The sequence below is a fragment of the Pelodiscus sinensis genome, unplaced genomic scaffold (genome assembly GCF_049634645.1).
Source record: "Pelodiscus sinensis isolate JC-2024 unplaced genomic scaffold, ASM4963464v1 ctg34, whole genome shotgun sequence".
NCBI classification, from domain to species: domain Eukaryota; kingdom Metazoa; phylum Chordata; order Testudines; family Trionychidae; genus Pelodiscus; species Pelodiscus sinensis.
In genome coordinates, this window is record NW_027465849.1 from 2,062,529 (window position 1) to 2,086,349 (window position 23,821).

Below are 23,821 nucleotides of genomic sequence, written 5' to 3' on the forward strand. Positions count from 1 at the left end.
ACTCCCCCTCCAACCGGATCCCTTCAGATGCCTGCCATGGGGGGGGGAGGGGGCCCAGCAGAGCCAGTGGCTATATTGCCGTGCACCCTGGTATGTTTATGGAGGTGCAATAAATAGGGTGACCAGATGCCCCATTTTAAAGGGACAGCCCCTTATTTAAACCCTTCTGCCCGTGCACCGGTTTTTTTTTAAAGGGACAATTGTCCCTTATTTTCTCTCTCCTCTCCCGTCCATTTTGGGGGGTCCTGCTGCTGGCCTGCTCCTTGCTCACTACAGCTGGGCTGGGCCTCCCTCCTCCACCCACCTCCTGTTTAATTGGTTAACTGGTTAAACATGACATTTAAGCAGTTAACTAATTAAATGGGATTTCACATCCCTAATCAAAGTAATTTGTTTTATTAGGAAAACACAGTCCTTGGCTTGAGGCCTCAATAGTCTCTGACATTAAACTGAGTGGCTGTGCCAAGCTGCCTGCCAGTGTAAGGCGAGGGGTTAGCCTGGAAGATGCACCCCAAAGCAAACAGCCTCATACCCCAGCTCTGCAGGGTGCGCACGTCTCAATGTGCTGACGAATCTCATGTCCCTCCCCTCTGGGACACATTTCAAGCAGCTGGCAGAGAAGGGTTTAAAGGCCCGACCCAGTAAAACGGAAAGGAAACGACCGTCTGTCTCCGAACATGTTTCAGACTTGAGGGAGTGTTCGAAAGTTTTGAAAAAACAAACCCAGGAGAAAAAGAGGAAGCCGAGTGTGTGCCTGCTGCAAAGCTACAGGCCGACTAGCACCATTCACCAGCGTTGCTCGGTCACTCACGTAATTTGTGTTTTGTGGAAAATAAAATGAAAATGTCCCTTCTTCATGGGAACTATTGCACTCGGGCGGGGCTGAGGGGTTCGTGACGCTGGCTGTCTCAGGGAGAGAGGACTAAAAGAGAAACAATCCCATTCCAGGCACATCCCATTTTCCTGGCACAACCAACCCCTGATCTTGCTTTATGTTATGATCAGAGTCACCTGCCTACTGAACTTGGTGGTCCTAGCTCTAACATTTAGGCGGTATTGAACAGACAGACAGACAAATTCAAATATATGGTAGAACTAGCAGGTTAGGCCTGTCATTGACCAGGCAAAGTCATTTTGCATAGATTACACTTATAGGAAAGTTCAAGAAATTAACTATATATAATAGATACTTTTATTTATGTGCTTGAAAAAGGGAAGTAATAGAAGCGTTTTAAATTTGTAAGATTTCAACTTTGAACATTATTCATTTTACTGAATAATTTTCATGCATAGTACATTTGAATCAGAAATTCATAAAGTTTCCATTCATCTTTTCGTAGCTAATTTTAATTATTTTGTGATTTGTAACAGTAACATTTTTCTTTGCGCTAAAATGACAGTTGAATTGGTGACTTGATTTTAATTTTGTTAGACAATAGTTTTATGAACTCTCATCATAATAGTCGTGACTTTTGGTCTGATGGAAAACAAAAGTAATTAAGCAGCTACTGGGCCACTCTGATTTGTTTACTTATCTGCTCCCCAGTCACAGATTAACCCACAAGGGCTAGAACAGGGGTGGGGCCTTCAGAGCAGCAGCAGCCACTTTGAATGAGGCCACTCTTTGCTGGAAGGTATGAGGGAGGTTTTGTGACCTGCCCCCGCCATCAGCAAAATATCTCAGCTCCCATTGTCTAGCTTCTGACCAATAGCAGCTCTGAGTTTTTGCTGGCAGCAGGGGCAGCCAGTTGGGAGATTTGGGAGCAGGGGAGAAGGGAGCACTAGGGGTTGGTACAATAAAAACACAAGTTGGGGAGGGCGAGGGAGAAAGGGGGAGAGAAAAGGGGCAGAGCGAGGAAGGGGACAGACCCCTGGGGCAGTAAGTGCCGTTATACCAGTGCCAGTGCCAGACACAGCGTCCCTGCTCCCCACTGACAGCCCTGGCAGAATCTGGCCTGGCTTGGCCAGCAAGTGGGACCCCGGGATCCCCAGAGGCTGCTCCAAGGGAACCCCAACATGTCCAGCTCAGAAGCGGCTCTGCTAGCTGTTGCCCGTGGGGCTGAGTTAATTCTGGGTGTCACATTACCGAATTGAAGGGAAGCAGCCAGATCGCTGCTGCACCCCTAGGTGGGGGTGTTGGCCCCAGAAATTGGTATAAGGGAAGCCATGTGGGATATTGAATGGGAGCTTATTGTTTGCTAATCCTATGTACGCTATTTATGTGAGTGTATAATGTCTGTGTGAGTAGATAGGAATCTGTAATCTGTGTGGAAGCTGAATATTTCTCTGAATGTGGTTAAGCAGGGCTATGGACAGGCTGAGTAGCCAGGCCCTGTGGGACAATGGCACTTGATGGGCCAAGGACACACCTAAAGAATGGGGGCTGTCATCTGAGAGCAGCCAGCAGGGAACACAGAGATTGGCCTCTGTCCAGGTGACCTGCTGCATACAAGAAGAGGCCAGGAAGGAGGTATAAAGAGGCCATGTGGTCGATGCCATTTTGTTCTCAGCTCAGCACTTCATCCCAGAGGCAGCATTGCAGGGATCGAAGAGCCCGGAAGACCTGTGAACCCATCCTGATGCTAGGATGTGCAACAAGAACTTTTAAACCAGCAGCTGCAACATCTCTGCTAGAGCCTGCATCGAGAACTGGGAGATTCGGTGCATGTAACGTACTAATCTTTAACAACCTCACTCTCATGCTTTTCTTTCTTGTGATAATAAACCTTTAGTTTTAGATTCTAAAGGATTGGCCCAGCGTGATTTGTGGGTAAGGTCCAGAGGGTAAATTGACCAGGAATTTGTGGCTGGTTTCTTGGAACCGGACAGAACTTGTTCGGGGTAGGTGGGATTGGGTGCTAGGACCCCCCACCTGTGTATGAGGCCTGGGGCCATCTGGGCACGGATATTGCTGGGGTGTCGGAGGGGTTTTGCTCGGGAGACTTCAGGCAGGCTGCTGAAGCGCCCTGTGGGACTGGTTTGTGGCCTGTTTGGAGAGGTCACCAGTCTGGGGGCTGTAAGGAGCCCCGGATTTGAGCAATTCACCCTGAGCAGACGCCCTCAGTTGTGCCCAGCCACAGACCGGTCCGTCACACTGGGGTGCAGCTGTCAGGCTGGGAGCTGTTGGGGGGCAGATTCCCTGAGGCAGGAGTTTTGACGCTGGGGGCTTTGTGCTGGTGTCTCACACCCCCGAGTGGCAGCAGCTCGTCCCCCGGGAGATTCTCTTCTCCATGCGACCAGATCCAGGCTCCTGGGGGCGCAGAGAGACGGCGGGTGAGAGGGGCGCCTGTCACCTTGGGCCCAGCCCCTGACAGAGCAAGGGGCACAGACCGGGGGGGGGGGTCTTCTCACCTAAGGGCCCCCCTCGGGCAGCTGCAATAGGCCAGGATCAGCCCCAGGATGAGCAGGACCATGGCGACCAGTCCCAGGCGGGAGATGTTGCCGTGGGTGAAATCCAGGTGCTCACGGGGGTCTGCTGTGGGGGAAGGGGAGGGTCACTTGGAGGCAACAGAGGAGCAGGGAGCTGGCAGTGGGGGAGGGGCAGTGGGGCTGTCGCTCCATCTCCCCCCAGCCATGGCAATTAGGCCCTTCCTGAGGACTCTAGGCCACCCACTCAGGCGGTGGGGCAGGAGGCTCAGCAGGGGGTGCTGCCCACTGGCTCTCAGTGCTGGTGCCAGAGCCCCAGGGCAGCACAAGCAGGTGCAGAGCTGCACAGGGTGGGGTGGGGGTGGGGCTGTAAGGGGCTCTCTGCGGCATGGAGCTCAGCCTGTCTCTGGAGTTTCCCAGCTGAGCAGCTGGCGGGATCGTGGCTCACCTGGCAAAACAGGACTGGGGACTCCCATCCCGGCTGCCCTGTGGGGCTGAGGGGCAGGGGTGGCATGTGGGGCCCCAGCTTGACTCTTGGAGAATTCTGCTTCGTGTCTGCAGGGAAGGGACCAGCAGCGAGACAGAGCAGGTGAGACCCCAGTTCTGACCCCTCCCCCACCCATCTACCTGCCTCAGGACACCTGGGTTCTCTCCCCAGCACTGTGAGGAAAGGGGCCTAGTGGTTAGAGCTGGCAGAGGGAGAGGGGAGAGGTCAGGAATAAGGACTCCTGGGCTCTATTTCTCTCTCTCTCTCGCTCTTTCTCCCTGCACCATGAGTCTAGGGACCCTGCCCCCAACCCCACCCTGGTGTGTTGGGGTGGGGCAGGCAGGTGCAGGCTGGGCCAGGGGCCTGATCTGTGCCCAGCCCCTCAGTGGAAGTGTCTCTGCTCTGCAGATGCCCTCTTGCACCAAAGGAAGCAGCAGGATGTCCTGGAAAGTACCCCCTCCTGAGCTCCCCCAGCTCTACATCTCCCCCTCCCACACCAGTGCATCCTGGATCCTCCCCCAGTGTGGGCCTGCACAGGTCATGTTGACATCAGGCCCCCCCGTCCAGTCCCATCTGGGCTCCTACATCCTCAGAGAGAGATACCAGCGCTGGGCTCTGCACTGGGGCTCCCCCCCACTCCATTCTCATGGGGAGAGAGGAGAGGGCTAAAGGCCCAGAGCACAGAGAGTCAGAGCCTGGCCCTGCCCCCGTCCCCACAACTCACCCTGAGCACCCCCAAACCTCCCCCTGAACATTTGCATTCGTCTGAGCTTTGCAGGGGCCAGCAGAATTGCATGGGGGGCAGGTACCAAGCAGGGATGGGGATTTCCCTGAGCTCTGCCTATGGGGCTCTGGGAGGTGCAGTGAGGGGGAGGGAGGAGGACAGGGAAGGCTATGGGGGCAGGTGTGGGACCCTGACAACAGCGTAAAGAACAGGTGCAGAGGCCAGGGCTGGGGCCCTCTTCTTGGTCTGCAGCACCTGGGGCTCCAGTTCAGCGTAGATAAGGCCCTACACACTGGGGTTGAGACCCTGAGTACGGGAGGGGAGAGAGTCACCGTGTGTGTGTGTGTGTGTGTGTGTGTGTGTGTGTGTGTGTGTGTGTGTCCTTCGTACCAGCCCCCCATGTAATTCCACTGCCCCAGCAAAACTCAGACAAATGTAAACATTTGGGGGGCTCAGGGTGAGTTTGCAGGGCCATAGCCAGGCTCTGACTCTCTGTGTTCTGGGCCTCCAGATCCCTCCTCCCACCCTACACTACATGGGGGGATCCCCAGTGCAGAGTCTGTCCGTACAGATGCAGGAGCCCAAGCGGGATTTGGGGGCCAATGTCAACATGGTCCTTGTGGAACCTGCCCAGGCCCAGATGGGGGAGGATCCATGGTCCATTCGTGGAGGAGGGGGGCAAGGTGGGGACCAGCGGGAGGCGGGGGGCACTCACCAGGTCTTCCTGCTTCGTCCCACTGAGGAGCTGGGTGCAGATCAGGCCCCGGGGCCAAGCCCCCCCAACCCGCATCTGAGCCCTTCACAGACTGGCCTCTCTGCCCCCAGCATATTAGGCTGGGCCAGAGTCCTTAGCCTCATGGTGCAGAGGGGGAAATGGAGGCAGGTGCCAGGTCTGCATCCCACATCAACCTGGGGCCCCAGGAGACACCCCTCCCCATGTCTACCTTACACACTGTGGCTGCAGCCTCGGATTCCCTGTGGCGACAGAGAGAGAGAGAGAGACAGTAACAGAGCCCAGGAGTCCTGGCTCCCAGCCTCTGGCTCTAACCACTAGGCCCCACCAGGAGCTGTGGAGAGAACCCAGGAGTCCTGAGGAAGGTCGATTCGGGGGAGGGGTCAGAACTGGGGTCTCACCTGCTCTGTCTCACTGCTGGTCCCTTCCCTGCAGAGACACAAGCAGAATTGTCCATGAGTGGACCCAGTTCCTCATGAGCCAGCCCTGCCCCTCTGCCCCACAGGGCAGCTGGGATGGGAGTCCCCTGCCCGAGAAGCAGGAGGAGGCTGGTGTGTTACCTTCTGCCCAGCCCCTTCCCCTTGAACACTCAGGGTATGTCTACACTACCACCTTAGTTCAAACTAGGGTGGTTAACGTAGTCATACGAACTTGCAAATGAAGCCCGGGATTTGAATTTCCCGGGCTTCATTTGCATGTTGCCGGGTGCCACCATTTTTAAATGTCCGCTAGTTCGGACTCCGTGCCCGCGGCTACACGCGGCACGAACTAGATAGTTCGGATTAGGCTTCCTATTCTGAACTACCGTTACTCCTTGTTAGGTTCCAGAGTCAACAGTGCGTCTCTGTGAATGGGGGTGGGTCCAAGTGCTAACTCCATTTCTATCTGGCTCAGTAGGTCCCAGGGTTAATGCCCTCTGCTTCTGGGTTGTTCCCGCAGACTCATAAAGAGAGAGGAGATACAAGGGACTACTATCCCCAGCTCTCCATCTCCCACCCCATTCTTCCTGGATACACAGTGAGCAGTGCCCCACACTGGTGGCTTTGTGGTGCTGCTGGGAGCACCTGGGGAGGGGCAGTGTGCTGGGGGCAGCTCTCCTAGGCCCTACCCCCGCCAAGCCAATCTGGCACCTGTCCAGTGAAACCCTCCCCCCGCATCCCACCCCAGCACATGAAATGTGTCCGGGGAAGGTCTCAGCCCAGATGGGGCATTTGCTGTGAGGATCTGTCCCCTGGAATCTGACCCCCCATCCCACCCAGAGGCTGTTCATGGCTCCTCCAGGGAGAGGCTCCTCATGCAGCCTGTAGCTGTTGTTTGGGGTGGCGAAGTGGCTCCTGTCCCCAGACCCGATACCTGGCTCCACGCTGCCTGGGTGGGTCGATGTTGGGACTGTTCTAGGATGAATCTGGGCAGTTCCCCCTGCGGGAACGGAACCAGCATCTGTCTGGGACTCAGGGGTGGGGAGGGTGTGAGAAGGCCGGAGCCCTGGTGCCTGTGGCTAGTTACACAGGGAATCTATAGACCATGGGCTGAGCCGGCTCCCTGGAGTGAGGACAGGACACAGGGACTGGGGCTGGATCAGCGCCCCTGGGATCCCAGGATGGGTTCCAGAGAGACCCTCAGCGAGATACAGCCCCTGCCTGACTCCAAGGAACCCACAAGCACTAACGACTTCTGTGAATCACCAGGAGCCCTGTCCTGGGCCAGCTGCCCTGCGTGCTCGGTGCTGTACGGACACCAGACACAGAGACGGTCCCTGCCCCAGTCAGGGGCCACTCACCCCTGGAGTCCCTGTGGGGCCGGTCTGGGTGCAGTGACCATAGTGCGGGGAAGGAGCCCCCTGTTCCCACAGAGCTCAGGGGAGCTTGGCTGCCCCACGGGCTGGGTCCCACCCGGGTGCTAATTCCCACAGCCCAGACTGGCTCTGAGCTCTCCAGGGAGGTTGGGAACCGCACGGGATTCGGCATTTCAGGCCCAGGTCTCATGCAGCCAAGGTCTGAGTCCGTCTGTCTGTCCCTTCCCAGACGTGCTCCCGTCCGGCCACCACCCTGCGCTCCCAGGGCCCAACATCCCCATTGTCCCATGGCCTGGCGTCCCCAGGGTCTGCCCAGCTCCCGCTAGACGGAAGAGCTGAGCCTTGTAGTGACCATTCCCTTCAAAAGGCCCGAATGGCCCCTGGGTGTCTGAGCGAGAGCCCTGGGCCTGGGGGATGAATGGCTCGATTTCTCCAGCTCACCTTCACTCTGCGTCGCCGTCATGGGGGGATCCTCCTGCTGGGTCCCAGCTGGATCGGGCCCTGCTTTGGGATTCAAATGAGCATCGGCTGGGACAGGAGAGGGACCGAACCAAGCACCCAGCTCCAGGGAGGGGCTGAAACGGTGACTCAATGACTAGGCCGCTCGCCCCATGACCCAGAGTTTATTGCGGCTTCAAGTGTCAGGCCGGGTGGGGAGGGAATTCGGTGCTGGGCGGTTCCAGCCGGGCAGTCCCTGGGCCGTGGCTGCTCTGTGTGTCCCCAGAGCGGGGTAGCCGCGGAAGCCTCCCTCTGGAAAAGCCTCCTGCTGTGCAACCCCCCTGGGGGCAGGGATCCCCCTGCCTTGGCCGTCACCCTCCAGCAGCTGCTGTCCCCCCTTCCCCCCCCCCCGTGATTCCGTCCCCACCACCCAGCCAGGAATCCCCTGTGCAGGACCCAGAGCCTGGTGCTGAATGTCCTGAGGGTCCATCCGGGAGTGGAGCTGGGAGCGGGGACGCCGAGCCAGGCCTCTCACCTGCCACCACCAGCTCCACAGGGTCGCTGGGCTCTGACCAGATGTTTGGGTCCCCCCGGGCGCCACATTGGCAGCTGTAGTTCCCTGCATCTGTCCGGCTCAAGTTGCGGATGCGAAATTCAGCCACGTCCCCGGTGGGATCCATTGCGCGCTGCGCAGCCGGGTCTCCAGCTTTCCTCAGCAGGACCCGCCCTCCCCCAGACCTGCACCGGCACTGGATGGTCACAGCTCCCCCTGGGGCGAACCCCTCACTGGGGCGCAGGGAGATGGAGGGCTTGGGGTAGCTCAGATCTGCAGGCAGGAGGAGACAGGCCATGAGACGCAGACCCCCACAGCCCAGCCCCAGGGGCTGCAAGGAGAGTCCCCTGGATGCTTTTCCCCCCCAATCCCAGGCCCGACCCCGGTGGCGAAGTGGGGGATTTCCTTACCGATCTGTGTCAATGCTCTGTGGGTCTCTGTTTTGCAGGGGGCTGTGTGTGTAGCAGGGTGGTGAGGGAGGGTTTGTTGTTCCCCAGGACCAGGGGCGACCCCCAATTCCTGGGACAATGGGCTAGAGATGGGCGACCCAGAAGGCCCCTCCGAGCTCCAGGAGGAGAGAGGAGCCTGGAGTCCTGTCCAGACAGGTCCAGCCAGGAGAGAGGACAGAGATGAGGAGGCCCAGCTGACCTGCTCACCCAGCACTGAAGACAAGGGGAGCAGCTGGTGGGTTGGTGATGCAGGATGATCGGCTGGAAGGAGGAGGCTGCTGGACTGGGGACGCCCTGAGGGGCCCACGGCAGAGACCGGCTGGGGGCTCAGAGAGGTGCATCCCAGGCAGTGGAAGGGCCTATGGCTGAACGCCCAAGAAGGGCTCCCACTGAAGCAGGAGCCCAGAAAGAGCAGGGTCCACGACAGCGGGTTGAGCAGGAGCTCCCGTGCTGGGTCACACATTGAACTGTTGCTGACTAGTGTCTGCCACTGGCTGAATAAACACATTTCATGGAAACAGGCGACATGGCCGGTGTGACAGACCCGTCCCCCTCCCCATGGACATGAATTTACAGAACTCAAAGGTGCTGTGAGCGAATTATTTCGTGTAGCCCACCAATCTCATGTCATGATCCACTGGTTCTGTTGATCTTACTCTGCTGTGTGTCTCATGTGTGTGTGTAAAATTAGACACAGGGGTACGTCTAGACTACAGGGTTTTGTCGACAGAAGTTTTGTCGACAGATACTGTCGACAAAGAGCGTCTAGACTCCATCCAGTTCTGTTGACAAAGCAAGCCGCTTTGTCGACATGACAGTGTGGACGCAAAGGACAGTGTAGATGCAATAATGCCTTCTATTGACAGAGCTCAGTCGACAAAAGGCGTTATTCCTCGTAGAATGAGGTTTACGTATGTCGACAAAACTGCTGAGTTCTGTTGATGTTCTGTCGACATAACTCAAAGGCAGTGTGGACGCAGGTATAGTTTTGTCGCCAAAACCCTGTAGTCTAGACACACCCAGAGAGTGGGGAATACTTTGTGAGTTTCAAGTGAGTGAATGGGAGACATGGAGGGGGTTACCTGCAACTTCTAGATGAGCCACCTTTAAACAATCTTTTGTCCTTCAGTGTGAGCAGTGGTTGGTCGGGAGGGGCCACAACTCCTTAACAAAGGGAATAGGAAAGCAGAGGCCGGGGTCTTTTTCCTAGACTGCACCTGAAGGAAGAAGCCTGAGACCCCAGGGTGGGGAGACTGCCCTGGTTTGGAGGGGCAACGAACTCCCTCCCAAGTCTTCTTGTGCCCCCCTCTGCTCTGTGGAGATGGTGGGAGGGGACACCTTGACACCAGCGCCCTCCTCTCCCTCCGCTGCCCTGCAGAGTAAGTAGGAGGCTCTTGGGGGGAGAGGCAGCTACAAGGCAAAGGGCAGGAGAAAAGCAGCAGTGGGGGGGAGGAGGCAGCTGAAGAGCAGGCACTTGCTAGACTCTAGGCCAAACCAGTCAGGATCCCATCAGAGGCTCTGGGATCTACAAGAGGAGCCTGATGTAGTGGTTGGTGACCACAGATCTAGCTGACGGCATAGAGAGTTTGCAGATGATACCAGCTGGGAGGGGTTGCAAGTGCTTTGGAGGATCGGGTCATAATTCAAAATGACCAGCAGAAGGGGGTTTGTGACTGGGGTGGGGTCTAGACAAACGGTCTGAGGTAAAGAGGATGAAGTGCAATAAGGACAAATACAAAGTTCTCCACTTAGGAGGGAACAATCCCTTTCACACATGCAGGATGGGAAGCGACTGTCTAGGAAGAACAGCAGAACGGGATCGAGGAGTCATAGTGGATCATAAGTTAACATGAGTCAAACGGGTGACGCTGTTGCAAAAAAGGCAACATGATTCTGGGATGTATTCACAGGTGTGTTGTGAGCAAGACACGAGAAGTCATTCTTCCGCTCTACTCTGCACTGATTAGGCCTTAACTGGAGTATTGTGTTCAGTTCTGGGCACCACATTTCAAGAAAGATGTGAAGCAATTGGAAAAGGTCCACGGAAGAGCAACGAAAATGATTAAAGGTCTAGAAAATACGACCTGTGAGAGAAAAAAAAAGAATGGCCCTGAAGCACTTTAGAAACTAACAAAAAATGTAGATGGTATCGGGAGCTTTTGTGTGCACAGCTCATTTCATGAGATGAATGTGGTTAAGCAGTCTAGGGTACAAATAAATAGCAGTGAAAGAGAGGGGATAGGGAGAATAAAGAGAAGAAAAAAATTGGGGAAAATATTGTCAATTAGCACGTCCGTGCTTAATCATGGAATCAAGATTATCCAACCTGCTCTTAAATATTTCCAGTGCTGGAGATTCCACAACCTCCCTGTGCAATTTATTCCACGGGTTTAACAACCCTGAATGAGAAAAAATGAGCAGAACAGCAGAGACCGTGTCCTCTTGGAAGTTCAGTGTATAACGATGTGGGTGTGCGCTTAGATCACAGTGTGGCCGGTGAGTTTAATCCAGTTCATGCCATAACCCAACTCCAAAAAAGTGTGAAAGTCCCTCCCCAAATGGAGTTTGTCACATGAGCAAGTCGCTTGTCCGTGTCCTTTATAGGTAAGTGGCCATGGCCTACCTGCTGCTCTGCAGAGTCACAGGGAAGTTCCTTAGCTGTGGCTCAGCACCATTTAAGGTCCATTGTCCGTCAAGTGCTGCTTTAATCCCCTCTCCAGCCAGACGCCCCCTATGCTGAGCCCCAGGCTCAGGGCCCAGCCAGACTCCATGTGCACTGATCCCCTGAGGGAAGGGAAAATCGGCTGGGGGTGGGACTGGGAGCGGGGACACTGAACAAGGGTCGTTTACCTACTAACTCCAGCACCACGGGGTCACTAAGCTGTGAGCAGTAGGATGACTGTTTGGAGCGACAGCGGCAACGGTAGCTCCCCGCATCTCTCTGGCTCATGAAGTGGATGGGAAACTCAGCCACGAGCCCAGCCAGCTCCACTTCCTGCTGCGTGGTCGGGCTCCCATCCTTGTACAGCAGGAACCTCATGTTGTGGTACTGATCCTGACACCGGATGGTCACGGTGGTCTCCAGAGTGACCCCTCTGCTGAGGCGCAGGGAGATGGAGGGCTTGGGCCAGTAGGTCTCTGCAGTGAGAAGGGGACAGGCACAGTCACTGCGCTGCCCTCGCCGCATGGAGATGGGGTTGGGAGAAACGCAGTGTGACAGGGCGCCTGCCCTGCACTGGCCCTTTAAGACCAGGACTCAGGCCCGGAGTCGGGGCTAGAAAGAAAGCGGCCAGCTGGAGCTATTTGGGGCTAGGGAGAGCCCAGCTGGCAGCAACTATCTAGGGCAGCACAATTGGCTTGGGGAAACCAGCTGAACCCATTAGGGGAGTGAGAGCCCAGCTGGCAGGTATATATAGAGAAGCACAGGTTGCTTAGGGAGGCTAGTGGAGGGCTGACTGCAGAGTGAGCAGGATCTCCTTGGAGGGACACAGCTGAAGGAGAAGGACTGGAGCAGGGAGCTCTTACCCAGTGGTTGCCAAGGACTCCAAGAGGGGCTGGGAGGAAGGCGGAGGCGAGTTGGTGCCACCCAGAGACTGCTGGCTGAGGGGATGCTGGCCTGGAGATCGCAGCCAGCTGGACAAGTCCAGGGGAAGGAAGCCTGGGGATCCAGGTAGGAAGTGGCCCAGGGCAGGAGTGGGAGCTGGCCCGAGAACCTCGGTGCGTTCGGCTGGATGGCCCTGCCGAGGGAGTGACCTGTTACCTGGTCGCTCACAGGGCCCTGGGCTGGGACCCAGTGGAGTAGGGTGCACCCCGTTACAACAGTTATAAACTGCTTTGTGGACTCGGCCTTGCTTAAAGGGCCAGTTATATACTACTGTGTGCCTATGATGAGCAACCCATACAGACTGTAACTTGCCCTGAGAGGGGCTATATGAGGACAGTCTAGGGGCACTGAGGCACACTGGGGGTGTCCACCCCTTACACCCAGCTAGAGGAATCTCTCCCAGATCCCAGAGATTCCTTGGAACTACAACTGGAGCTGCCTGAGATCTTAAACCGAGAGGCCCCCTCTGTGCCCGTCTGTCTGTTTAGTGGGTCCCCCACATCCCCACTTGGGAGCCAGGACACTCGGATCCGATTCCCCAGCTCTGGGAGCAGAGAGGGGTCTAGGGGTTAGAGCAGGGGAGGGGCTGGGAGCCAGAGATGCTGGTTGCACAGAGACAGTGAGAAAAAGCCCCTGCCCTGCAGCCAGACACCAGGAGCAGATGGGTGATGAGTCCTTGTGTACACCAAGGTACATGGTTTACCTCCTGAGGTCTCTTCCAGCCCTAGGAGTCTATGAGATGGATGCGCAGGCCGGGCCAGTGACACCCTCTGATGCCGTGGGGAGCTGTGTGGGTGTCTGGGGGATTTGTGTGGGGAATTCACCCCTGTCCCCAGCAGCATCCAGCTCCAAGATCTGACTCCATCTTTCTACAGCAACAGCCTCCTGCCTTGCCACCGACACTGACAGCAGATGGTACAGCAGATGGTGACGGCTCCCCCCACAGCGATCTCCCCCTGAGGCTGGCAGAGATGGAGGTTCCGGGTGCAGGGAGCTCTGAGCTCACACAGACAGGAGTGAGATGGGGAGACACAAACCCCTCCCCGTGTGTCTATGACCGACCCTGAGCGCCCAGCCCCAGGGACAGCGCCTGGGCTCACAGACACCTCCCTGCACCCACAGGGGCCCTGCGGGCCGGGGTCTGATCTGAGCTCCCGGGTCAATACAAGGAGTTTGACCGGAGTTTTGAGTGAACATTCAGGACTCAGCTCCTCTTTCCCCAAATGTCCCCAGAGATACTCACGTCCCAGCACCCCCCTCTGCCCGGCCAGCCAGCAGCCTGGAGAAGAGACAGATCATTAGTGACTAGAGACCCACCTGCCCTGTGTACATGCCTTGGTCTCAGATTCCCCCCCCCCCCCGCCCCCCACAAATGAGCACCTTCCCTGGTATCAGATTCCCCATGGGCACCTGCTCTGGCCTCGGATCCCCGTTTGGGCACACACTCTGGTTTCAAATTCCCTGCCCCCTAAGTGCACATGCTCTGGTCATCTCCAAAACTCACCGAGGAAGACAATGGTGAGCTCAGATGCCATGGGGGGTCCCTCAGCGCTGACACCAGCACCCCGGTGCCCAGCTCCACTGAGCCCCAAATAAGGAACTCAGATGCTGACTGCAGCTACAGGAAGCTGACGACGTCTCGTCTCTTCCTGTGTCCATCGCACCTTGTCACTAATCTGCAGGTGAAATCTAGTGCGGTCACAGCAAGCAGAGCTCCCTGCACAACCCCGGAAACCCTGGGCCCCTCAGCCTGGCTAAGCATCACGTAGCTCACTGCTGGTCGCCCAGGCAATTACCCCGCAAAGTGCCCTGCAGCCAATAGGGGAGGGGTCACTTGATGGTTCCCTGCTCTGTTCACTCCCTCTGGGGCACCTGGCATTGGCCACTGTTGGAAGACAGGACACTGGGATGGATGGACCTGTGGTCTGACTCAGTCTGTTCTTATGGTCTCATGTTCTTAGTAGGATTGAAGACCAGACCCCGTGGTCGCCTGGCTGCCAGCCCAGTGCACCTTCCCCAAGGCTGTAGGGCACATGGAGGGTGACGTGTCCCCCTCCTCACAGACACAGACAAGCTGTGAGCTGGGTGTTGCAGGAATTTCTGCTGTCTTTGGCCACACCAGATTTCTCCTGCAGATTAGAGACTTGTCATATTCACAGGAACAAACCAGGCATTGCCAGCCTCCTGTAGCTGCAGCCAGCATGTGAGTTCCTTATTCAGGGTTGGGTGACACTGGGCACTGGGGCGTTTGTGGCAGCGCTGAGGGGCCCTTCACTGCCCATCCTGGCATCTGCTCTCACCGTCCTCTTCCTTGGTGAGTATCACACAGAACTAGGGTGTGTGTCTATAAGGGGAGATGAGTCCAGAGCATGTGTCCCTGGTGGGCGGTCTGAGACCAGGGCCTGTGCCCATGTGAAGGGATCTGAGACCTGGGCCTGTGCACATTGGGAAGAGGAGGAAACTGAGGCATGTGTTTGGGGGACGGGGTGGCTCTGAGATCTGTAGATCCACTCGCTCTGGGATCTGGTCCCTAATGAGAGGAGTGAGGTCTCAGCCTCTGGATATGGGTGGGTGACTAGGACTGATAGGATCATCCCTATGGAGCTGTGCTCCTCTCACGCCAACCCACGTCCCTCGTCCTTAACACAGAAATTCCTCAGCTGTCCCATTACCCACTCACGTCCCTACATCCTGTTCCGCTCGGCCAGCCAGCAGCCTGCAAAGGAGAAAGACCAGTTAGTTTAACTTCTGTGCCAGGGAAGATAACGGAGAAAGAAATTAAGGAAATTATCTGTAAACACTTGGAAAGTGGCAAGGTGATAGGGAACAGCCAGAATGGGCTTGTAAAGAACAAATCACGTCAAACCAATCTGATAGCTTTCTTTAATAGGATAACGAGTCTTGTGGATAAGAGCGAAGCGGTGGATGTGGTATACCTAGTAAGGCATATGAAATGGTCTCGCATGATATTCTTATCAATAAACTAGGGAAATACAATTTCGATGGGGCTACTATAAGATGGGTGCATAACTGGCTGAATAACTGTACTCAGGGAGTAGTTATTAATGGTTCACAATTCTGCTGTAAAGGCATAACAAGTGGGATTCCTTAGGGGTCTGTTTTGGGACCGGCTCTGTTCAATATCTTCATCAATGATTTAGACATTGGCATAGAAAGTACGCTTACTAAGTTTGCAGATGATACCAAGCTGGGAGGGGTTGTGACTGCTCTGGAGGATAGGGTCATAATTCAAAATGACCTGGACAAATTGGAGAAATGGTCTGAGATAAATAGGATGAAGTTTAATAAGGAGAAATGCAAAGTGTTCCACTTAGGAAGGAACAATCAGTTTCCAACATACAGAATGGGAAGCGACGGTCTAGGAAGGAGTATGGCGGAAAGGGATCTAGGGGTTATAGTGGACCACAAGTTAAATATGAGTCAGCAGTGTGATGCTGTGGCAAAGAAAGCAAACATGATTCTGGAATGCATTAACAGGTGTGTTGTGAGCAAGACCCGAGAAGTCATTCTTGCGCTCTACTCTGCACTGGTTAGGCCTCAGTTGGAGTATTGTGTCCAGTTCTGGGCACCGCATTTCAAGAAAGAAGTGGAGAAATTGGAGAGGGTCCAGAGAAGAGCAACAAGACTCATTAAAGGTCTAGAGAACATGACCTATGAAGGAAGGCTGAAGGAATTGGGTTTGTTTAGTTTAGAAAAGAGAAGATTGAGAGGGGACATGATAGCAGTTTTCAGGTATCTAAAAGGGTGTCATAAGGAGGAGGGAGAAAACTTGTTCATCTTGGCCTCTGAGGATAGAACAAGAAGCAATGGGCTGAAACTGCAGCAAGGGAGGTTTAGGTTGGACATTAGGAAAAAGTTCCTAACTGTCAGGGTTGTCAAACACTGGAATAAATTGCCCAGGGAGGTTGTGGAATCCCCATCTGTGGAGATATTTAAGAGTAGGTTACATAAATGTGTATCCGGGATGGTCTAGGCAGTATTTGGTCCTGTCATGAGGAGGGGGTCGGGGGCAGCGGAGCTGGTCGGGAAGGGTCGGGGAAGAGCGGGGGGAGGGGGGCGGGACTGACCCGGGCATGTGCAGATCCCAGGGCGCTGTAAGTCCCGCGCACAGTCTGGAGAAGCGCGAGTGAGTCCGGCTGCGGCTCCACCACACGCTCAGGAGCAGGGACAGGGCTTCTCATCCTCCCCAAGGCGTCAGACGCAGCCTGGGCTCCCAGCGCCGATCGCGCCCCACCTCCCAGCCACTCCTCCCGCCCCCACCAGGCTTCCATCCGGCACCCAGCCAGAAATCCAGGAAACACTGGACATGGCATGTGTCTGGTATTTTCTGGATTTTTTTTACCGGACAGAGGCCCCAAAAACCGGACCATTCAGTAGAAAACCAGACACCTGGCAACCCTAAGCACGGGTGAGGGAGGGAGAAAGCCCCCACCCACCCAGATCTGGCTTGCAGATTGCGGCAGAGCGAGCAGGTCTGTGCACTGCCACTCCCCCAGCAGGGTGGGAAGGGGTGGGGGAGGCAGGGCCGTGCACAGAGTCCGAACGCTCCCCACTCTTCCGTGTTCCAGCCGAGCTCTGCGTGCTCCCTGCCGGGACTCTGGTGGCAGCTCCCAGGAGCAGCTCACCAGCTGCAACCAGCTCCCCTCCCCCTCTGGTAGCGGTGGCAGCCACCTGTGGATGGAGGAGGCTGGGCTGGACAGTGGCACATGCTGCACGTGAGCTCAGAGCTCTGGACACTGCGCACCACCCGCAGCGGCCCTGGCTGCCCATGCAAAGCACCAAGGGAGCCGCTTAGGTGCTGGGTGGAGGTGGAGAGTTGCTGCTGTGCCGCGCTAGCACTGGGTGTTTTTAAATCCACGATTGTCCCGGAAAAAAAAAGGGACGTGTGGTCCCCATATCGCCATGGCACCCCTCGGACTGCCTCATGGCACACCAACCTGCCATCTAACACAGTTTAAGAAATTCTGTTCTAGTGCTTCTAACATCCTGGCTGACCATCCCTAGGAAGGGTTGTTGGGCTGTAGCCCATTTGCAGTCACTTGATTCTGATCATTCAGTGCAGGGTTGCCAGATGGTTTAACCAAAAATACCAAAACACACTCCTCCCCCACCCCCCAAAAAAAAACAGGGAAAAAATTCTGTTGAGGGACAAAAGGGGGAGACCAAAGTTGTTGAGCAAAAAAGAACCCTCGAGTTATTAAGCAAAAAACAAAATAACACGTCTCCTTTAACAAATGCTTTTGAGGCTTTTTCGGCCCTAACAGGCTGCCGACAGTCATCTGCCATCTTGTCTTCCTGCTCTGGGCCAGATAGCTCCCCTACAGAACTAGGTAAGCACCCGGGATTTTCACCTCCTGGCTGGGAAAAAAAATCAGAAAATACTGGACATTTTAGGTGTTCGGTATTTTCTGATTTTTTTTCACCAGCCAAGAGATGAAAATACCAGACTGTCCAGATCAATACTGGACAGTTGGCAAACCTACTGGAATTCAGTGTGTGAAACTCCAGACTCTGTAAGGGTACGTCTACACTACAATGTTAATTTGAACTAAGCTAATTCGAACTAACGGAGCCAGACTAAAAAACTAGTTCGAATTAGCATTTTGCTAATTCGAACTAGCATGTGCACATTAAGTGGACCCTGAACCGGGGTTAAGGATGGCCGGAAGCAGTGCCGGCAGGGCATCAGAGGAGGACATAGAGCGTGGAGCTGCTGTCTCAGGCTAGCCGAGGGCTGTGCTTAAAGGGTCCCGACCCCCACCCCAGACAGACAGTTCTCAGGGATGCCCTGCTTGCAAAGCAGTCCTGGCTTGGATTGCCTGGAGTACCCACACTGGGCACATCACAGCACTCGGCCATCACCCCGACCGCACTTGCCGCAGGCTGCCATCTGGGGAGAGCGGGCAATTGGGGGGCTGCAGGAGAACTTCCACCCCCAGAAGCCCACAAAGCCAGCCCAGTCCTCCCCATCGGGGGCTCGTACCCCATTCCTCCCTCACCTCCTTCCACTTACCCTTCCCTAGCCCCTCTTCTTGATGTATGAAAGAAAGATAACGTGTCTTCCAAAATGGAATCTGTCTTTATTGAACAAAACTGGGGGAGACTGGAAAAGGAGGTGGGAGAGGGGAAGAGAGAGGCTGGGAGAGGGGAGGGCAACTAAAATGATCAGGGGTTGGGAACAGGTCCCATATGAAGAGAGGCTAAAGAGACTGGGACTTTTCAGCTTAGAAAAGAGGAGACGGAGGGGGGACAGGATAGAGGTCTCTAAAAGCAGGAGTTGGGTGGAGAGGGTGCATACAGAAAAGTTCTTCATTAGTTCCCATAAAGAAGGACTAGAGGACACCAAAGGAAAGGAATGGGTAGCAGGCTTCAAACTAGTAACAGAAAGTTGTTCTTCACAAAGCAAAGAGTCAACTTGTGGAACTCCTTGCTGCAGGAGGCTGTGAAGGCTACAACTAGAACAGAGTTTAAAGAGAAGTGAGATCAAGTCATGGAGGTTGGGGTCCATGGAGTGCTATTAGCCAGGGGGTAGGAGTGGTGTCCCTGCCCAAAGTTTGTGGAAGGCTGGAGAGGGATGGCACAAGACAAATGGCTTGGTCACTGTCTTCAGTCCATCCCCTCCAGGGTCCCTAGTGTTGGCCGCTGTCAGCAGACAGGCTACTGGGCTAGATGGACCTTTGGTCTGACCCAGGACGGCCATTGTAAGCTCAGGGCTCAGGGTCGGGGGGTCTCAGTGGACCCCCTTGATTCTCTTGCACACCTGCTCCTGGGTGGCCAGGCTGGCAGCTCTCCTGCCCTAGCCGGCCACTTTCCTGTGCCTAGTGCGGAGATCGTGGACAAGGTCCACGATGTCCGCACTAGCCCAGGCGGGTGCCCGCCTCTTGCGGTCCCGGGCAAGCTCCCGGGAGCCGCCAGCCTGGTCCCGGGAAGAGGGGGAGGGCTGGGGGGCATTGGGTGGGTGGCTCGATCCATGCCAGATGCAAGGTCTGCTGGCTGGGTGCTGGCAGGCTTGCACCTGGCGCGGGCACCGTAGCCAGCCCGTGCCCCTTTAAGGAGTCTGGGGCTGGGAGGGGAGCAGACGAGTTTCCCTGGTGTTGGCCAGAGCGGCCACCAGGGAAACCTGGGGAGGGCTAGCCTCCCACTAGTTCGAATTAAGGGGCTACACAGCCCTTAATTCGAACTAGCTAGTTTGAACTAGGCTTAATCCTCGTAAAATGAGGTTTTCCTAGTTCTAACTAAGGGCTCCGTTAGTTCGAATTAAATTCGAACTAACGGAGCGCTAGTGTAGCGCCTATGAAAGTTAGTTCGAACTAACTTTGTAGTGTAGACATACCCTAAGTCAGGACTTCTGGGGCCTGTTCCCAGCACTGCCCCTGACTGTCTGGGGGACGTCAGACAAGGCCCGTTATCCTTCCAGGCTTCATTGCTCCCTCTGTCTCCTGTGTTTGCTGAAACCAACTAACAACCTCTGAAACCATTTCTCCCTCTTATCCTTTCTCCCTTTTTGTAACTCTCCTCTCATACCTGCCTCATGGCCAGGGAGGCTGGGAGCTGAGAGGATCCGTGTGAGTGTTGCTAGGTGCAGTGACGACAGTCGCTGCCCTGTTGTGTGGGGTTGTTACAGATGCTAGGGGGTCAGAGGTGCAGTACAGCCCTGTTCTTCCACCCTTGCACTGTGCAGCTTTCCATGGGAACCCCCAACCAAGGGACACAGGGAAAGGGGCTGGGGAGTCCACCTGTGGCCACTAGGTGGCACTGCAGCCTTGCACTGCCCCATTCCCCAGAGAATCCGGATTTGTGCTGATCTGATCTGGCTCCATTCCTGTGTGACGCTGGTTTAGAGTCGCTCTGGGCTGGAGAACAGGGCTGCCCCATTCCCTGGGTTGGTGATCCCTGGGTCCAGAGCGAGAGGAAGCCCTGAGGGGGCCCACAGCAGAGACAGGCTCAGTCCCAGGTAGCAAAGGGGCTCATGCCCTGAGAGAGAGTGGCCCTCGAGAAGGGGCTGTCAAGCTGGCGATGCTTTGGGGGCACAGGATGGAATTTCTTTTGCTCTAATTTTCCTTTGAGCCTGGTTTATTTAATTCCCCGGCTGAGAAAAGACCCTTAGAACCAGGCATTACAGTGCAAAGCCGCCATCACCGCTCAGCTGTGGTGCAAGGGGCAGCAAACCCAGGTGTTCCTTATTGCACAGAGCCAGGGCTCATACCGCATGTGGGCAGCTGAAACCCTCCAGAAACAAGAAATCCCACTTCCTGTTTCCCAAACACCCTTGAATCTGCCCCCTCACTAACAGGCCTCCTTTAATTGCACCTTCCTTTAATTGCATGATCATGGATTAATTTTATTTACATGAGTCACCAGCCACATGAACATGGAAGGAAAGAAAGGGGGAGGGGAATCTTCCTGGAAATACTGGTCAATCAAAGACCCTGTGATCACCTGGCTCCCAGCCCGGTGCACGCTCCCCAAGGAGGAAAGAGATCTCCAGCCCCCCACCCTTCCCGCAGACATGGAGAAGTGGAATCTGCAGGATACCCGGCCAGGTTGATGGTTTCAGGGTTATCGCGGTTTTGATTGATCTCTGATTACTGTGACCACACAAGATGTCGCCTGCAGCTTAGTGACAAGGCGGGAGGATGCAGGAAGAGATGAAACGTTGTCGGCTTCCTGCAGCTGCGGCACCTGACTAAGCACCTTATTTGTGGTTCAGTGGAGCTGGGCACCAGAGTGTCGGTGGCAGCACTTAGATGCCCCTCACAGCCCATCATGGCATCTGCTCTCAACGTTCCCTTCCTCGGTGAGTTTTGGAGACAGCCAGGGCGTGTGCCCATGGGGAGGGGAGGATCTGAGACCAGGGCGTGGGAGGAATCTGAGACGTGCCTGGAGGGAGGGGAGAGGGAGTGGACCTGAGATCTGTGGGATCCAGTTGTTCTGGGATCTGGTCCCTAATGGCCTGTCTCCTCTCCAGGCTGCTGCCTGGCCGAGCGGAACAGGATGTAGGGACGTGAGGATCTGTGGGGAACAGGGCAGCCGGGGAATTTCCATGTTAAGAACAAGGGACGTGGGTTGGCGTGAGAGGCGCAGAGCTCCATAGAGATAATCCTATCAGTCCTGGTCACCCATATCCAGAGGCTGAGATCTCGCCCCACTCATAGGGACCAGATCCCAGAGCAAGTGGATCTACAGATCTCAGAGCCACCCCCTCCACCAAACACACGTATCATATTCCTCCCCATCCCATGGGCACATGCTCAAGTCTCAGATCCCCCAGCATGCCCCCCTCCCCGGTCTCAGACTTCCCCCCACCAGGGACATATGCCCTGGACTTAGCTTCCCCATATAGACACATGCCCTGGCTCTGTGTGATACTCACCAAGGAAGAGGACGGTGAGAGCAGATGCCGTGATGGGCAGTGAGGGGCCCTTCAGCTCTGCCACCAAAACCCCAGGACCCAGCTTCACCCAGCCCGGAATAAGGAGCTCAGACGTGGCTGCAGCTACAGGAGGCTGGCGATGCCTGGTTCCTTCCTGTGTCCATGACAAGTCTCCAATCTGCAGGACAAATCTGTTGTGGCCAAAGACAGCAGAAATTCCTGCATCACCCAGCATGTTGCAGCTCACAGCTTGTCTGTGTCTCTGAGGAGGGGAACACGTCACCCTCCATGTGCCCTGAAGCTTTGGCAGCCAGGAGACCTCAGGGTCTGGCCTTCAATCTTAATAAGAACACGAGACCATAAGAACAGACTGAGTCAGACCAGAGGCCCATCCAGCCCAGTGTCCTGTCTTGCGACAGTGGCCAGTGCCAGGTGCCCCAGAGGGAGTGAACAGAGCAGGGAACCATCAAGTGACCCCTCCCCTTTTATCTGCAGGGCACTTTGCGGGGTAATTGCCTGGGCGACCAGCAGTGAGCTACCTGATGCTTAGCCAGACCGAGGGGCCCAGGGTTTCCAGGGTTGTGCAGGGACCTCTGCTTGCTGAGACCGCACTAGATTTCGTCTGCAGATTAGTGACAAGGTGCGATGGACACAGGAAGAGATGAGACGTCGTCAGCTTCCTGTAGCTGCAGCCAGCATCTGAGTTCCTTATTTGGGGCTCAGTGGAGCTGGGCACTGGGGTGCTGGTGTCAGCGCTGAGGGACCCCACATGGCATCTGAGCTCATCATTGTCTTCCTCAGTGAGTTTTTGAGACAGCCAGGGCATGTGCACTTTGGGGTGGGGGTGGATCTGAGACCAGGGTGTGTGCCCACGGGGGGATCTAAGAGAAGGGCATATGCCATGGGGGGATCTGAGGCCAGAGTAGGTGCCCATGGGGGGGCAGGGATCTGAGCCCAGGGCAGGTGGGTCTCTGCTCTCTAATGATCTGTCTCCTCTCCAGGCTGCTGGCTGGCCGGGCAGAGCGGGGTGCTGGGAGGTGAGTATCTCTGGGGAGATTGGGGGAAAGAGGAGCTGAGTCCTGAAAGTTCACTCAAAACTCCGTTCAAACTCTTTTTATTGACCTGGGAGCTCAGTTCAGACCCCAGCCCGTTGGGTCCCGGTGGGTGCAGGGAGGTGTCTGTGAGCCCGGGTGCTGTCCCTGGGGCTGGGCACTAAGGGCCCGTCACAGACACACGGGGAGGGGTTTGTGTCTCCCCATCTCACTCCTGCCTGTGTGTAAGCAGAGCTCCCTGCACCCGGACCCTCCATCTCTGCCAGCCTCAGGGTGGAGTCTCTGTGGTGGGAGCTGTCAGTGTCGGTGCCACGGCAGGAGGCTGTTGCTGTAGGAAGATGGAGTCAGATCTTAGAGCTGGATGCTGCTGGGGACAGGGATGAATTCCCCACACAAATCCCCCAGACACCCACACAGCTCCCCATGACATCACAGGGTGTCACTAGCCCAGCCTGGGCCTCCATCTCATAGAATCCTAGGGCTGGAAGAGACCTCGGGAGGTAAACTATTTACCTAGGTTTAATCAAGGGCTAACCACTCTCCCTGCTGCAGGGGCTTTTTCTCACTGTCTGTGCAGCCACCAGCATCTCTGGCTCCCATTCCCCTCCCCAGCTCTAACCACTAGACCACTCTGCTCCCAGAACTGGGGATAGGATTGAGGTGTCCTGTTTCCCAGGTGGGTATGTGGGGGGCCCATTGAGCAGACAGACGGGCACAGAAGGGGGCTGCTCTTGTTTTAGGGCCTCCAGCACCTTCGGTTGTAGCTCCAAAGAATGTTCAGGACCTGGGACAGATTTCTCTGACTGGGTTTCTTCCAGCCCTGTGTCCGTGCAGCGAGGGCAGCGCAGTGACTGTGTCTGTCCCCTTCTCACTGCAGAGACCTACTGCTCCAAACCCTCCATCTCCCTGAGCCCCAGCAGGAGGTTCGCTTTAGGGGCCGTCAAGATCATCTGTCAGGGTTGCAACCAGAACGTGAGGTTCCTGATGTACAAGGATGGGAACTGTACTGCGCTGCTGGAAGAGGAGTTAGCTGGGGTCGTGGCTGAGTTTCCCATCTGCTCCGTGAGCCAGAGAGATGCAGGGAGCTACCGCTGCTGCTGTCGCACCAAACAGTGCCCCAACTGCGCAGAGCTTAGCAACCCCGTAGAGCTGGGGTTAGTAGGTAAAAGTTCCTTGTTCAATGTCCCCACTCCCAGTCCCACCCCCAGCCAATTTTCTCATCCCTC

At 55.7% G+C, this 23,821-nt stretch overlaps 1 protein-coding gene across 1 annotated transcript; it reads right to left on the minus strand.

Moving 5' to 3' along the window:
* Window positions 1-3,347: 3,347 nt before the first annotated feature.
* Window positions 3,348-21,778, minus strand: LOC142823754 (T-cell-interacting, activating receptor on myeloid cells protein 1-like). The gene is made up of 5 exons (XM_075915075.1): window positions 21,544-21,778; window positions 11,396-11,683; window positions 8,079-8,369; window positions 7,547-7,633; window positions 3,348-3,475 (listed from the first exon to the last, which is right to left on the minus strand). Exons 1-5 carry the CDS (start codon window positions 21,776-21,778, stop codon window positions 3,348-3,350), a joined length of 1,029 nt encoding a protein of 342 aa, XP_075771190.1.
* Window positions 21,779-23,821: the final 2,043 nt, after the last annotated feature.